Source organism: Talpa europaea, assembly GCF_964194135.1.
Source record: "Talpa europaea genome assembly, chromosome: 13".
In the NCBI taxonomy this organism is placed as follows: Eukaryota; Metazoa; Chordata; class Mammalia; order Eulipotyphla; family Talpidae; genus Talpa; species Talpa europaea.
This window is the reverse complement of record NC_140080.1, coordinates 59,854,469-59,868,067: the sequence shown is the minus strand read 5'-3', so window position 1 is coordinate 59,868,067 and position 13,599 is coordinate 59,854,469. Positions and strand designations below refer to the sequence as shown.

Here is a 13,599-nt window from a genome sequence, read left to right as displayed (position 1 = left end):
ATAAAGCTGATATATAAAAATACCCAGAAATAAAGCTAGCAATATTGTTGGGAATAAAAACAAAATGAAGCTGTCTAAGAAAGTGATGGTCCTAGTGCAGAAAACAAAAGTTCTGATTATAGAGTAGATTGTTGAATTTCAGCCATTTCATATTTAATATGGAGAAGCCTTTGACATACCTACGAAAAAACAAATATTTATGGAACTTTTCCAGGGCATACCTCAACCAACACAACATCATATGGGGGGAAAAAAGGGGCAGAGGGGAATGGAGGGCCTTTAGTGAATCTTTAAAAGTGAATTAACATGCAAGTGAGAGAGAACCAAGAACATTTCTATATAAAAGAATTGGAGAACCAGCAAAGGGTCTACAGTAAGCCATATCACTTCTAAAGAAACACAATACAAAACATACCACCAGATGCATTACTGATGGCTGATCCTGCAGATGCCACCTTGGAAACTGCTGCTGGATTGTATGTCCATGATGTTCCACAAACTTCCACCTTTAAATCACTGTCAGAATAAATCTGTTGTACTCTGCCAACTTTACCTAAAGTCTTTACAAAAAAATTAGGTTTATGTTTCCAAAGTCTAAAATATATAACACAATAAAAATCAATGATTAGTATTTACATGTTTAAACTATTAATTTTACTTTGATCTAATGAAAAGGATTTTAACCACACTGAAGTGGGTTTATTAGTACAGATTTTAAGACTATCTTTAAACAGTATTTTAATAAATAAAACTATACTTTCACAAGAATATAAACAAAGAGAAATCATGGCTCTATATTATAAAAGTTCACAAAATTTTGCTTTGGACACTCAACTCTTCTTAAGCTATTGATATATGTTGAGAATAGTTGAAATTCTATCATCTAGCTTAAAAAAATAAAATCTGATTTCGTAAAAAAAAAAAAAAAAAAAAAAAACCCCGACTACTTGGCCAAAAAGAACTCAAGAGTACATCTATAAAAGCAGTATTTTTAGGAGTCACTCCTGATTCCAATACATAAGTATGTAGAAATAACATGCTTACTAAATATATGGAATAAGAAGAGCAATACAATTCAGGTCACAGTCATATGCAGCTCTTACCATGTATTGACTCACCTAATATGTATAACTCTGAAAGTTAAGTATTATTGTTACCCCTATTTCAATCAAAAAATCCAGGTTCAAACCCTTTTCCTTAAGTACAATAGAACAAATACTACCACTCGAAAAAATGGTGAAGAAGAATGATCATATTAGATTACTTCCTAACACAGAGGAGAGAGGGCCCTTAACTTTTTTCTCTCTACAGCATTTGTCCACAACTTCTTGAACTATGCCTTGATTTCTGGATGATGGTAATATCTTTTTCCCTGTTCCTTCCCTTGCGCTACTCATTGGCTCCTTTTCCTTCTTCAGATCCCTAAACCTGTTAATGCTCTCAAAGTTTAATTCCTAAGCTAAACTTTTTACTCTTCTTTCTTGAAAGTCTAATTCCCATTTACCGCTATCATCTTTTTTTCCAAAGGCTTCCAAATACCTTTCTCTAGTCCTATTTATCCCTCTCACAGGCCCCGATTTTTAACTTCTCATTAGACGTTTTCACTTGTAATTTCCTACTATCATTACAAACTTTGAGGTTGCATTCTTTGTGTTTTTCTCCTTTCCATTATGGAAAACCTCAAACATATTAAAGTAGAAAATAGTACAATGAATCCTCATATACCCCATGCTTCAGTTTTAACAATTATCAGTACATGGCCAACCTTGTTTTTTCCCTATCCATTCTTCTTCATGTATTATTTTATCATATGAACACCTTTTTAAAAGCATAACTACAATACTATTCTCTACCTACCTCAAATTATTAATAATGCAGATTTATAAGCGACCAGCATTCCAAGTTCCAGTTGTATGCTTTCTTTGCTTAAATGAAGTTCCAAGGGAAGATTATACATGTTTTTTTTATTGAAAAGTATTCTGTGAAAAAAGAGCTATTTGCCCTATAAAGTCTCTTATAATCTGAATTTTCCAAATTAGTACCTTAATAGGTTCACCTCTCCTCTATATTTGATAAGAAATTCTATAAGTTGGCTACCAGATCAATTTAAAATGCTCCTAGAAAGGTTTGGTAGTTTCCTCATGATCTCCTATGAAGTTTGTCTAGTTTACTTCCTGCCAAAGAACTAGTATCAATATTTATCAAGCCAAAGTTATCTATAGAGGGAACGGATACTTCAAGACCATAATCTGGGTGTTAAGGCTTCTGAGTGTTTCTGTCATGATCACTCTTTCTAGATAACTTCATGTACAGAGCTAGGAAATTGGGGTATTTTATTCTGTTTTAAGGATGAAATTAATCATGAGTTCAAACACTCTTAGAATTCAAATTCAAGACTACAGGGCTTCTATCAATATTTAGCCTTTTCCACATTACATTTATATATCCTTTTCCCACTCTGACAATTCTGGCTCTTAAAGTCACTGAGCAAGAACAGATTTATCACATAAATATTCATTTATTTATCTCTCACATTACACTTGAAAATCTCAGAATAACAATATTAAAATGATCATGAACAAGAAAATTTCTGAAAATCATTAAATATTTCTTTTCCATGTGATTCCTAAGGATATATTCCTCCTATAAGGATATAGAGACAAACTGCTATGTTTAAAAATCAGTTGGCGTTTCTTCTCTGTGTGATTATGTCATGAGGAAAGACACCTAGGTTCATTCATTTCATTGTATTTTATACTTTAGGAATTTCTTGTTTAATTTTGTCCTATACTTGTATAAAATATACATCTGAGTATGGTCTCAAATAAAACAACACATATTTGAAAATGTCTACCTTCTTCATCTTCTATATCAAATACCCCTTCTATATATGTAACACTTTTGGTTTGGCTTGGTTTACAGTTGCTAGCAGGGGTTTGGGTGGGGTTTTTTTGACATTTACTTTTTACTTTTTTTTTCCATATGCGCACATTCCACTCACCCTTGACCAAACCACCCAGGACCATACCTCATTTGCCTCCCTTGACCACATTCCCCTGATAACCTATTCTTTCACTAAAATCAAAATGTATTCCTACTACAATTTGTCTGTGAATGTTTTTTGAGTATTTAAATTCCACAGATTGCAAACACCAATATCTGTCTTTTTTTTTTTTTTTTACTTATTTTGCTTAACATAATCACTTCAATGTCCATCTGCTTTGTCCCAAATGCCACTATTCATCTTATGTCATAGCTGTGTACACCACTGAGAATATGTTTTATAGTCTCTTTATCCATTAATCTGGTGATGGGCACTTGGGTTGGTTCCATGAATTGGCAATTGTGGACATTTCCAATACCCTTTTCCACAGGGGCTGCATTCTTACAAACAGTGGATAAGAGTTCCTTTTTTACTGCAACCTCACCAACATTTGTTGATTCCATTCTTTTTTATATGGGCCATTCTCAGAGGTGAGGTAGTATCTCAATATGGTTTTAATTGCCTTTGCCTATAATAAGTAATGCTGAACAATTTTTCACATGTCTGTAGACCATCTGAGTACAGTCTTTAGAAAAATGTCTATTTAGGTCCTCTAGCCACTTTTTTATTGTGTTGTTTATTTCTTTATTGTTAGATTGTGTAAGGACTTGGCAAATTTTGGAGATTAGTTTTCTTGTCAGACAAGGGGTATGCAAATAGTTTTTCTATTTCTGTAGGTTGCCTTTTGGTTTTTGTGATGGTTTCTTTTGAGGCACAAAAGCAATTAACTTTGATGTAGTTCCGCTTGTTTATTTTTGCTTTTGTTTCCACTGCTGTTGGGGTCAAGTCTCCAAATACATCTTTGTGGCAGATGCCCTATGGATGTGTCATCTAAACTTTCTTTTAAGTACATTATAGTTTAAGTTCTTATATTCAGGTCTTTAATCCATTTTGAGTTTTTATCAAGACAATTTGAGAAGATTCAAAATCAAAACTATAATATCCAGAATCCCAAAATTCCCCTCTAGAAACCATCTAAAGGGTTTTTTTTCTAAAGGGTTTTTTTTTTTTTTTAACATAGATGCATAATATGAGAGATAGAACATTTAGACTATGAAGATATGTGTTCAAATTCCAATTCAGAATCTTAGCTCAGATTTCCACATCTTTAAAAAAAAGTATGCCATACCACCACCTACTTTTTTTTTTTTAAAGATATGTCCCATCATTATTTTTTTTAAAGATTTATTCATTTAAGCAATGGGTACAATCAGAAGTGTGGGAGGGTGAGAGAATTCACCAGAGTCAGAGCGGGAAACAGAACAGGCAGACTGACGAAATACAATGCTGAGGGGAGCAGCGGGCAAGACAGGAGAGGTCTGTTGCACCATGTGGGACGCTTGCTGGCGGCCGGGAATCGAACCGGCACTGAAGAGGCTACGGGCAGCTTCATAGCCCAGCGCTCAACCGCTGAGCCACCAGGGGAGGCCCCCACTACCTACTTTTAATATTGTTAAGACAAATGAAATTTGTATGTGTAAGTATACATGTATGTGTTTGCTTATGCATATGTATATATACACATGTATATATGTACATGTGTACATATGCATATATGTACATGTATGTGTGCATACATATATACATGTATGAATAAGTGTCTATACATTTAGCACAGTGCTTAGAATACCTGGGTACTCAACAGACAGAAACTGCTGTATGCTATTCTTGCTAAGGGGAACAACAGAAACATCTTAATAATAAAAAAATCTTTATATAGTATATATGGTTCCCATATATACATAGAGGGAATATAAAGAATTTAATTTGTGACAAAACATTCTAAAATACAGTTCCTGAAAAACATACACAACTATCACTTATTTTATATTTAACAAACACAATTAAGCAAGCCAGCAATTCTGTACACTATGAAATGTCTCTGAATAAAGGAAGCAAAACAGATTGTTTTGCTTTGTTCACTATTATATTCTAGAAGCCTAAGAGGCATATATTTTTTGCTGAAGGAATATATGCTGAAGGAATAAGGCAAAAAGGAAGGATAGACATCAAGGGAAAGAAAACATGAAGAACAGGAAGGGAATACTGGACAGAATGAAAGGGGGCAGAGGCTAGATCTGGGCAGGGTTAGGGCTAGATAGGAAATGAAAGAGTTGTTGATCAGGATGAGGGACTGAAAACACAGCTGGGTGGGGAGGATGGATACAAGAAGAGTTGGGAGTAGAGATACATGGAACAGGAAGGAGGGACCATAATGGCGCTGGGAGTCAGGTCAGGACGTAGGACTGGATGACACAGAGCGGGAATTACACCAAGACAAAGAATGAATAGGAAGTCATAGCAAAGTAGAACACAGGACAAGGCAGCCAGGGGAGTATCAAAATGAAACAGGAAATATACGAGGGGACAAAAAAATGAAGAGAGAAAGGGAAGTATGGATGAAGAGAGGGTAGAATAAACTTTTTTGTTGTTGCTGAACATTTCATGAAAAATGAATTGGATAAGTAAATAAAAAATTAAACCAGAGCTTTTGGGGAGCAAAACCACTTCTGAAGGTAACATTCTAAGTTGCTCTTCCATACTCTAAATTTTATAGAGCATGCCACGGATGAGGGAAGCTGCAATGGTCCAGCACTGCTAGTAACTGGAAAAGCATGTGTCTCTCATTCTGGAGTTAGTTTCAGAAGTCTCTTGCTTTATGCCCACTGTATATTCTCCACTAACAGTCAAATATTAACTGTATCCTTTTCTGAAACTTCTTGGACTAGTTCAACTGGATTAAATTAGAAAACAAAAGGCATAACTAAGCCTAGTTGCCAATTAGGACTACAATTCTCAAAGATTTATGCTAAATAAAATTAAAATACTTTTAAAAACAACATAAAGCATAGTATTATTCCTCTAGTTCAAAATTATTTTATAAATACTTACTGGGAGCATAGCTTCAGCCCACTCTCCATGTCCTCGTTGTAGGAGTTTGATTCTTTCCAGATCATAACAAACTTGCACAAGATCACCCACTTGAAACTGTGAGGTGCCACCTTCTGCACCTTGAGCAGCATCTCCACTTCGGACAATATTTGCTTTAGTGAGAACAGCAGGATTAAAAGTCCACCTAAAGATCAAAGCCAAAATTCAAAATGGGTAGTACGTTTACTCAATTTTAATACAATAGTCTTGTTAAACATGGCAGGGACAAAAACCTTGTAATATCAAAAGAGTAAAGAAATTCTCTGAAATTATATCCTAAGTGGTTTGTATTTCATTTTTTATAATTTTATTATACAAATTTGGGGAGCTATCTCTACTCTGTCTAGACTTACTCTCCTTTGCATGTTTCTAAAAACTGCTATGAAAGTAATAAACACTCATTGTTAAAAACTAAAACATTTCACAATAATGTAAAATGAAAGTTCCAATTCACACATACATACCTGGATTACCACTTCCCATCCTACTAGAAACCACTGTTAATACCCCACTTATATCCAGTCTATCAACATGCTAGTATGTATAATATAGAAAGTTGTATTCCGGGGCCTCCCTCGTGGTACAAGGGGTGAAGTCTCAGCACTATGAAGCTTCGGCAGCCACTGCAGCACAAGTTCAATCCCTGGCCAGGGAGCTAACCCACATGGCGCAGCAGATCTCTCCTGTCTCACCCGCTGCTCCCCTAAGCAGTATATTTCAATAGATCCACCTGTTCTGCTCCCCCACTCTATCTCTGGTGAATCCCTACACCATTGCCCCATGCTTGGGTATTTTACTAGCTGTAATCACTGTATCAAACAAATAGAGATTCTAATTTCTTCTTTCTTATATATCAACATTTTTGTATGCTGCTCCAATGTTCACAACCCTTTAAATGACTACTTAATATTCTATCAAATAAATATACCACAATGTATATATAATTCATTTCCCTTAGTCCCATATGGCATTCAAAAGGAAAGGTTGCCTAGACAAACACACATTTACAGTATGGCATATTACACAGCTTCCTCTCCTTAATTCAAACGGTCATTAGTATACAAAATACTCTGAGAGGTCACAAGAGCCTGTTTACTAAGTCTCTATAAGCATGCAAGTAAACATCTTTCTAAAGCAACCATAAAGATAAAGAAGTGCCTCTGACCAGTTAAGGAAAAAAATATCAAATATATAGTTTTCTTTTTAGCCTTATCAATTACAGTACACTGTACCTTACTCCCAATATCTAAAATTTACTAGCTCTATTACTGGGCATGAACATGCCAGTATTTACCCATGTGCTTCCTTGCCCTAGTAAAAACCAAGTTGATCTGTCAAGCTTGCTCCAAATGTAATTTTCTGCCAAGTTTTATCTGATGTGCCCAGCAGAAATGGGCACCTTCTGCAGCTTCCAAATACACTGAATATTCACTTATCATAATTATATTTCAGTGCAGGTACTTCCAGTTTTGTGTACCCAAACTTAAAAGGGAAACCCTTCAAAGCAGGATACCATGTCTTAATTGTCTTTGGAATCTTAGCACTAATCACAGAGCTTAATACAGAAATAGTACTTTTATAATTGCATAAGTCAGGAGGGTGGGAGGAAAGAGGAGGTACCCAAAAAATATAATCTTTATTTATAAGAGCAGGGGAGTTAATCTAGAGACAGAGGGAGACAGGGTAAATTGGTAATTGTCCACTAAGATTACAACATTTTTGCTTTACTTGAATATAATACTAACAATGGAATCTGCTCCCTGTAGGAAAAGTACACCGAACACAAATATTTTCAAAATTCACATAAACACAACATATATATCACTCTCTTGCATAAGCTTTCTCTCTCTAACCCTTATCCTTTATTTCCCTCCACCTTCATCTTACCAACATATCTGGGGTTTTTAATCTACTGTGTAAGAGCTACCTTTAAGGATTGTTTTGATAATTATATCAGAGTATTTTACTTTCTTTAAGGCTCTTTCCTCTGTGTACTAATTTTACTTGCCATTACTGAAAATTAAGAAACAGCACCAACCTATTGCCACTTGGATACTGCACAACAATGTCATGATCTTCATCAATGCCACAAACAGTTCCAGTTGTAGTTAAAGTTTCAAACATGCCATCAGTCCATCCTCCATGACCATGCTGTAAAGACTGTACAATTTCTAGGTCAAGATCTATATTTACCAGGTCACCAATCTGCAATCCACCAGGATTCCTATTGCCATTCTGTTCACCTGTAATTACAGCAGGATTTAACAAAGGTAAAGGAAAATCACAGTAAAAACACACAGCTACATTATAAACAATAGCTCTAGATATATACTGTAATTTTTTTTTAGTTAGCAACTAATATGAAAATGTTTTGAAAACTTACTGCAATTTATCAGATTCTAGGGCTAGAGAAACTTTAAAAAAGAAACCAAACTCAAAAATTGAAACAATGTGGTGACTTGTAACATCAGGAGTACAATCTATAAAACACTATACAATTCTATGTCAGAACAACATTCTGGTGTTGAAAATAGTCACTTTTCTACCTGGATGACTTGTTGATTATCACTGCATTAGAGTAACAATAAGTAAATAATGAATGTGATTCTTATGATTGCTGCATAAAGACCATTTAAAAATATTTCAAAGTCCATCCCTTAAGTAATTTTCAAAGCTAGTTCTATAACAAAGGATTCATGATCATAAAATATTATGCTGAGGGGTCCAAAATGTGAATGTTGATTCTACACTTTTCCCCCTATGAAGGAAAGAAACAAAACAGTAACACTTCTGAAAACAAGAGAAAGAATGATCTCAAAAACATAGGTATGTACCCTACAGTTTCCTTTTTAAAAAAATTAAGGTATGATACAAGAAAACAGCACTTCTTGGCAAAAAAGAAAATCAAATGATTTGGAAAGAGGAATGCAGAACTATTTATGTGAGAAAGAAAAGCATTCATTCAGAGGCTAAAGGTTTAATCAGAAGAATGTGACAAATGTTCCTCTTGGCAACAAAAATGAAGGTAGTTTTGGGTTTTTTGTTCACTGTGGTAATACATGAAATTATATTTATTACTTCAGGCAATTTTACAGAAATTCTAAGGAATTTGTATCAGCACTAAATTGTCCAACCCTATTCTCAGTAGTGTAAAAGATGTAAAATTGATAACCTAACAAAAAAAAAATTTCAACAATATAAATTTATTATTAAAAGACAAACATTTCAAATATATAATGATATATATATGGCTTATCACATCTCAAGACATGACAACTCTTTCAGAGTCTAAATAAATCATTGAAAAGGAACAAATGTGGGGTCTTCCCGAGTGGAGCAGGGTGTTAAAGTCTTAGCGCTACCATCATGAGTTCAATCCCTGGCCAAGGAGCTAACCCACATGGCACAGTAAACCTCGCCTGTCTCACCTGATGCTCCCCTCAGCAGTGTATTTCAGTAGATTGTCTATCTGCTCCCCACTCTGTCTCTGGTGAATCCTCTCACCCCCTGCCACCTCTGGCCTATACCCCAGTTCTTGTATGCATAAATAAAAATAAATCTTAAAAAAAGAACAAATGTATAAATTAGTGGTAAATGAATATTATTTTAAAAATGAAATAAACGGCACTTACTTTCCTTACTGGCTCTAGGAAATTAAGGAAAGAGCTATACCAACATGGCTGAGGCTGCCACTTTTATAGTGGGATAATAAGCCACTATCTACCATACCCACTGACTAATAATGGATGACTATATCAAAATAGAAAACACTGCAGAAGGTACCTATGGAGTTATGTATAAGGGTAGACAAAAAATCACAGGTCAAATGGTAGCTATGAAGAAAATCAGACTAGAAAGTGAAGAAGGGGTTTAGGAAATTTCTCTATTAAAAGAATTTTGTCCTTCAAATACAGTCAGTATTCAAGATGTGCTTATGCAGAATTCCATGTTATATCTCATCTCTGAATTTCTTTCCATGGAGCTTAGAAAATACTTTGATTCTATCCCTCCTGGTAGTTCAGAGCTTCTTCACTTGTTAAGAGTTAAATGGGGCCTCCAAGCTATCACCAGCCACTGCAGCACAAGTTTGATCCCCAGCAGGCCAGGGAGCAACCCACATGGCACAGCAGACCTCTCCTGACTTGCCTGCTGCTCCCCTCAGCAGTGTGTTTCACTAGATCCACCTGTTCTGCTCCCCACTCTGTCTCTGGTGAATCCTCTTCTCACACCCCACCCCCACCTCTGACTTACACCCCAGGTCTTGTATGCATAAATAAAATTTAATAAAAGAGTTAAATGTACCAGAATCCTACAAGGGATTATGTTTTGTCACTCTAGAAGAGCTCCACACAGAGATTTAAAACTTCAAAATCTACTGATTGATGAGAAAGGAACAGTAATACTGTCTGATTTTGGCCTTGCTAAAGCTTTTAGAATACCTACTAGAGGGGAGACAGGATCAACATGGCGGCGGGGAAATGCTGCAAGTAAGACCTTCCATTAAAAAAAAAAGTGAATAGGGACAAAAAGCCACAGGTCCCTGCAAGAATTGGGACATGGAAGATAAACGGGCAACTCTAGCAAACTGCCCAAAGAAGAAAGTTGCCATAAAAGAGGACTAGAAGGGAGGAAAGCTCAGAACCCTGCTACCTTCCCCCACCCACAAAGTTGGCACTCTCCGGCCAACAGAAAGGAGGAAAAACAAAAAACTAAAACAACAACAAGAACAAACTACGCATCAAGCAGGACTGTGAGTGGAAAGGAACTATTTCAGGCACCACACCCTGTGGACTGAAACTGTGGAGAACCATGCGGGAATCGCAGCAGAGATGAGCAAAAGAGGTGAGCGAACCGGCTCCTGGTGCCATTAGAGAAAAACAAAGACTCCAGACTCTGCAGAGACCTACAAATAGACCAAGGCCAGCCAGTAAGCTTTCGCAGAAAAGCTGCGCGCTTGAAAAGCACATGGGATCGCAGATTGCCGCTGCCCACATCCCTGCGCCTGCGACCTAGGCTTGCACAGGAGCCCTCATTGAGGTGAATGTCCCTCACTGAGTTTATGATTATAAAACAGGTGCCCAGACATGGGAGCGGGGTGCAAAAGGTGCCATTTCTGCCAAACCAACAGAGGAATGATTAAGAACAGAATAAAGCAAGGAATAAAATCACAAAAAAGACAAACAAAATGGCAAACACAGATGCCAAAATATCAATATTAACTCTAAATGTAAATGGATTAAACTCATCAATAAAAAGACACAGAGTAACCAAAATGAAAATGCACACTGAACTGTGCTACAGCCTACATCCTGGATTTGAGGACTTTGGAACTGAGACGCAGGGCATGAATTTGGGGCGTGGGATCCCCACAACAGTGAGGCACAGGGCAGACACAGCACCCCCACGCCGTTGAGGCGTTCCACGCCACTCCCACTCTGTTCCCCCGGAACACGGGGAAAAAAACAGTTCTGGAAGGACACTAGGAAATACCTCTGGCACCACCTAGTGACCAGGAGAAAAATCACCAACATCCTGATAGTTGGAAACCAGAGATCCCAAAACACCCTCAGGCTCTGAGAGAGGGTGGGCCACATAATCGTGGGGGGGGGGGGGCGGGGGGGGAGGAGGAGCGGTAAAGAGGGAAATAAGGCGTGGGGCAAGACCCCATCCTGGAACTGAGAGCCAGGTACACGATCCAGGGCGTGAGATGCACCATAGCAGCGGGCACTGCACAGGGAGACAGCCAGCGTTTTGGATCTGATAGCCCTGGAAGTGAGACCTAGAGTGCAGAATTCAGGGTGCGGGATCCATATAGCTGCAGGCACAGCACCCGGTGAACACAGGGCAAACACAGCACTCAGCTTGAATAAGAGCCCCTGTGTTGAGGTGCTCCCCACCATCCCCATTCCATTACTCAGAGAACCCCTGGGAAAAAGCACAGGTGAGCAAGTATGGGTCTCTGGTGCCACCTCGTGACCAGAACAAAATCACCAACTAGCTGATTCCCTGTTGGGACTGAGTAAATACAGAGGGAGGGAACTGTAAGGGACAGTGCCCAACAACACAGCATCAACACTCTGGTGGAGTTTTGGCCTACCAGTGCTGGTCTCAGTCTGGTAAACAGTTTCCAACACCCCTAAAGCAGCACTCCAAAGAGATGCCCACCAACACCAGTGGCACAACGTCCCAATGCACAGAACTAATTAGAAAGCAAACAACAGGGAGAAGAAAAAATATAAATAACCAAGCAAGCCTGTAGGAGGCCATACCACAAAAAAGAAATACAGTCACCAGAGCTCAACAATGACATGGAAGAACTTCTCAGCCTATCAGATAGAGAATTGATGATCATCATGATTAAAAAGCAGAAAGAAAACAAAAAGGAGAAAAAATGACTTGAGACAAATAATCACTGAACTGAAGAATGAAACTGGGACCTTAAGAAAGGAAAGAAAAGAAATGCAGGAGATTAAAAGATTACTAGAGGAGATAAAGAACTCTGGGAAAAGCAATGAAAACAGGATCGATGAAATGGAAGAACGGATCAGTACTAACGAAGATACATAAATAAAAAGACCCAAAAGAGAAAAGAAGAGAGAAGTGCAAATGAAGCAGTATGAGAATACTCTTAGACAATTACAGACTCCATAAAGAGAGGAAATGTAAGAGTTATAGGCATTCCAGAAGGTGGAGAGAGACAAAGGAACTGAGAAATTTCAAAGAAATAATTGAAGAAAACTTCTCAAGCATGAAAAAGGAGACAAATATAGACACACAAGAAGCGAGGAGCACTCCCAATTACCACAATGAAAAGAAAACTACAGCAAGATGCCTAATAGAAAAGCTTGCAAGAGTCCAAGACAAGGAAAAAATAATGAAACTGGCTAGGGGGAAGAAACAAATAACTTATAAGGGAAAACCAATCAGGTTAACTTCAGACTTCTCTGAAGAAACATTACGGGCAAGAAGAGAATGGAGTAACATATTCAGCAAACTTTAAGACAGCAAATGCCAACCAAGAATACTTAACCCTGCAAAGCTCTCCTTCCTCTACAAAGAAAAAATATGGACCTTTTCAGATAAACAGAAACTCCAGAAATTCACTACAACTAAACCCCCACTCCAAAAATTTCTACAAGAAGTCCTAAAGCCAAACCAACAGAGGAATGATTAAGAACAGAATAAATCAAGGAATAAAATTACAAAAAAGACAAACAAAATGGCAAACACAGATGCCAAAATATCAACATTAACTCTAAATGTAAATGGATTAAACTCATCAATAAAAAGACACAGAGTAACCAAAATGAAAATGCATACATTGTACAAAAATGAAAAATGATGTAAGAATTATATAAAATGAAATATTTTTTTTAAAAAGACACAGAGTAGCAGCTGGATTAAAAAACAAAATCCAACCTTCTGCTGTCTCCAGGAAACACATTTAACCACAAAAGATAAACATAGACTGAAAGTAAAAGGTGGGAAAACAATCCTACAATCAAATGGACCAAAAAAGAACGCAGGAACAGCCATACTTCTATCAGATGAAATAGTCTTCAAATTAAAAAAGGTAAAAAAAGACATAGGTGGACACTACATTATGATCAAGGGGACAATACATC

The 13,599-nt window shown here is 37.1% G+C and overlaps 1 protein-coding gene across 1 annotated transcript in view; it reads right to left on the bottom strand.

Annotated features, from left to right (window-relative positions):
* The window catches only part of MIB1 (MIB E3 ubiquitin protein ligase 1), a gene marked incomplete at its 3' end in the record, with an annotated part of 116,853 nt that overhangs the window by 62,580 nt on the left and 40,674 nt on the right, over nucleotides 1-13,599 (bottom strand). The window contains exons 6-8 of the mRNA XM_084252889.1: nucleotides 8,013-8,217; nucleotides 5,936-6,119; nucleotides 416-560 (exon numbers count right to left, since the gene is read on the bottom strand). Coding sequence (XP_084109015.1) covers nucleotides 416-560; nucleotides 5,936-6,119; nucleotides 8,013-8,217 — 534 coding nt within the window. The remainder of the gene's footprint in view (nucleotides 1-415; nucleotides 561-5,935; nucleotides 6,120-8,012; nucleotides 8,218-13,599) is intronic.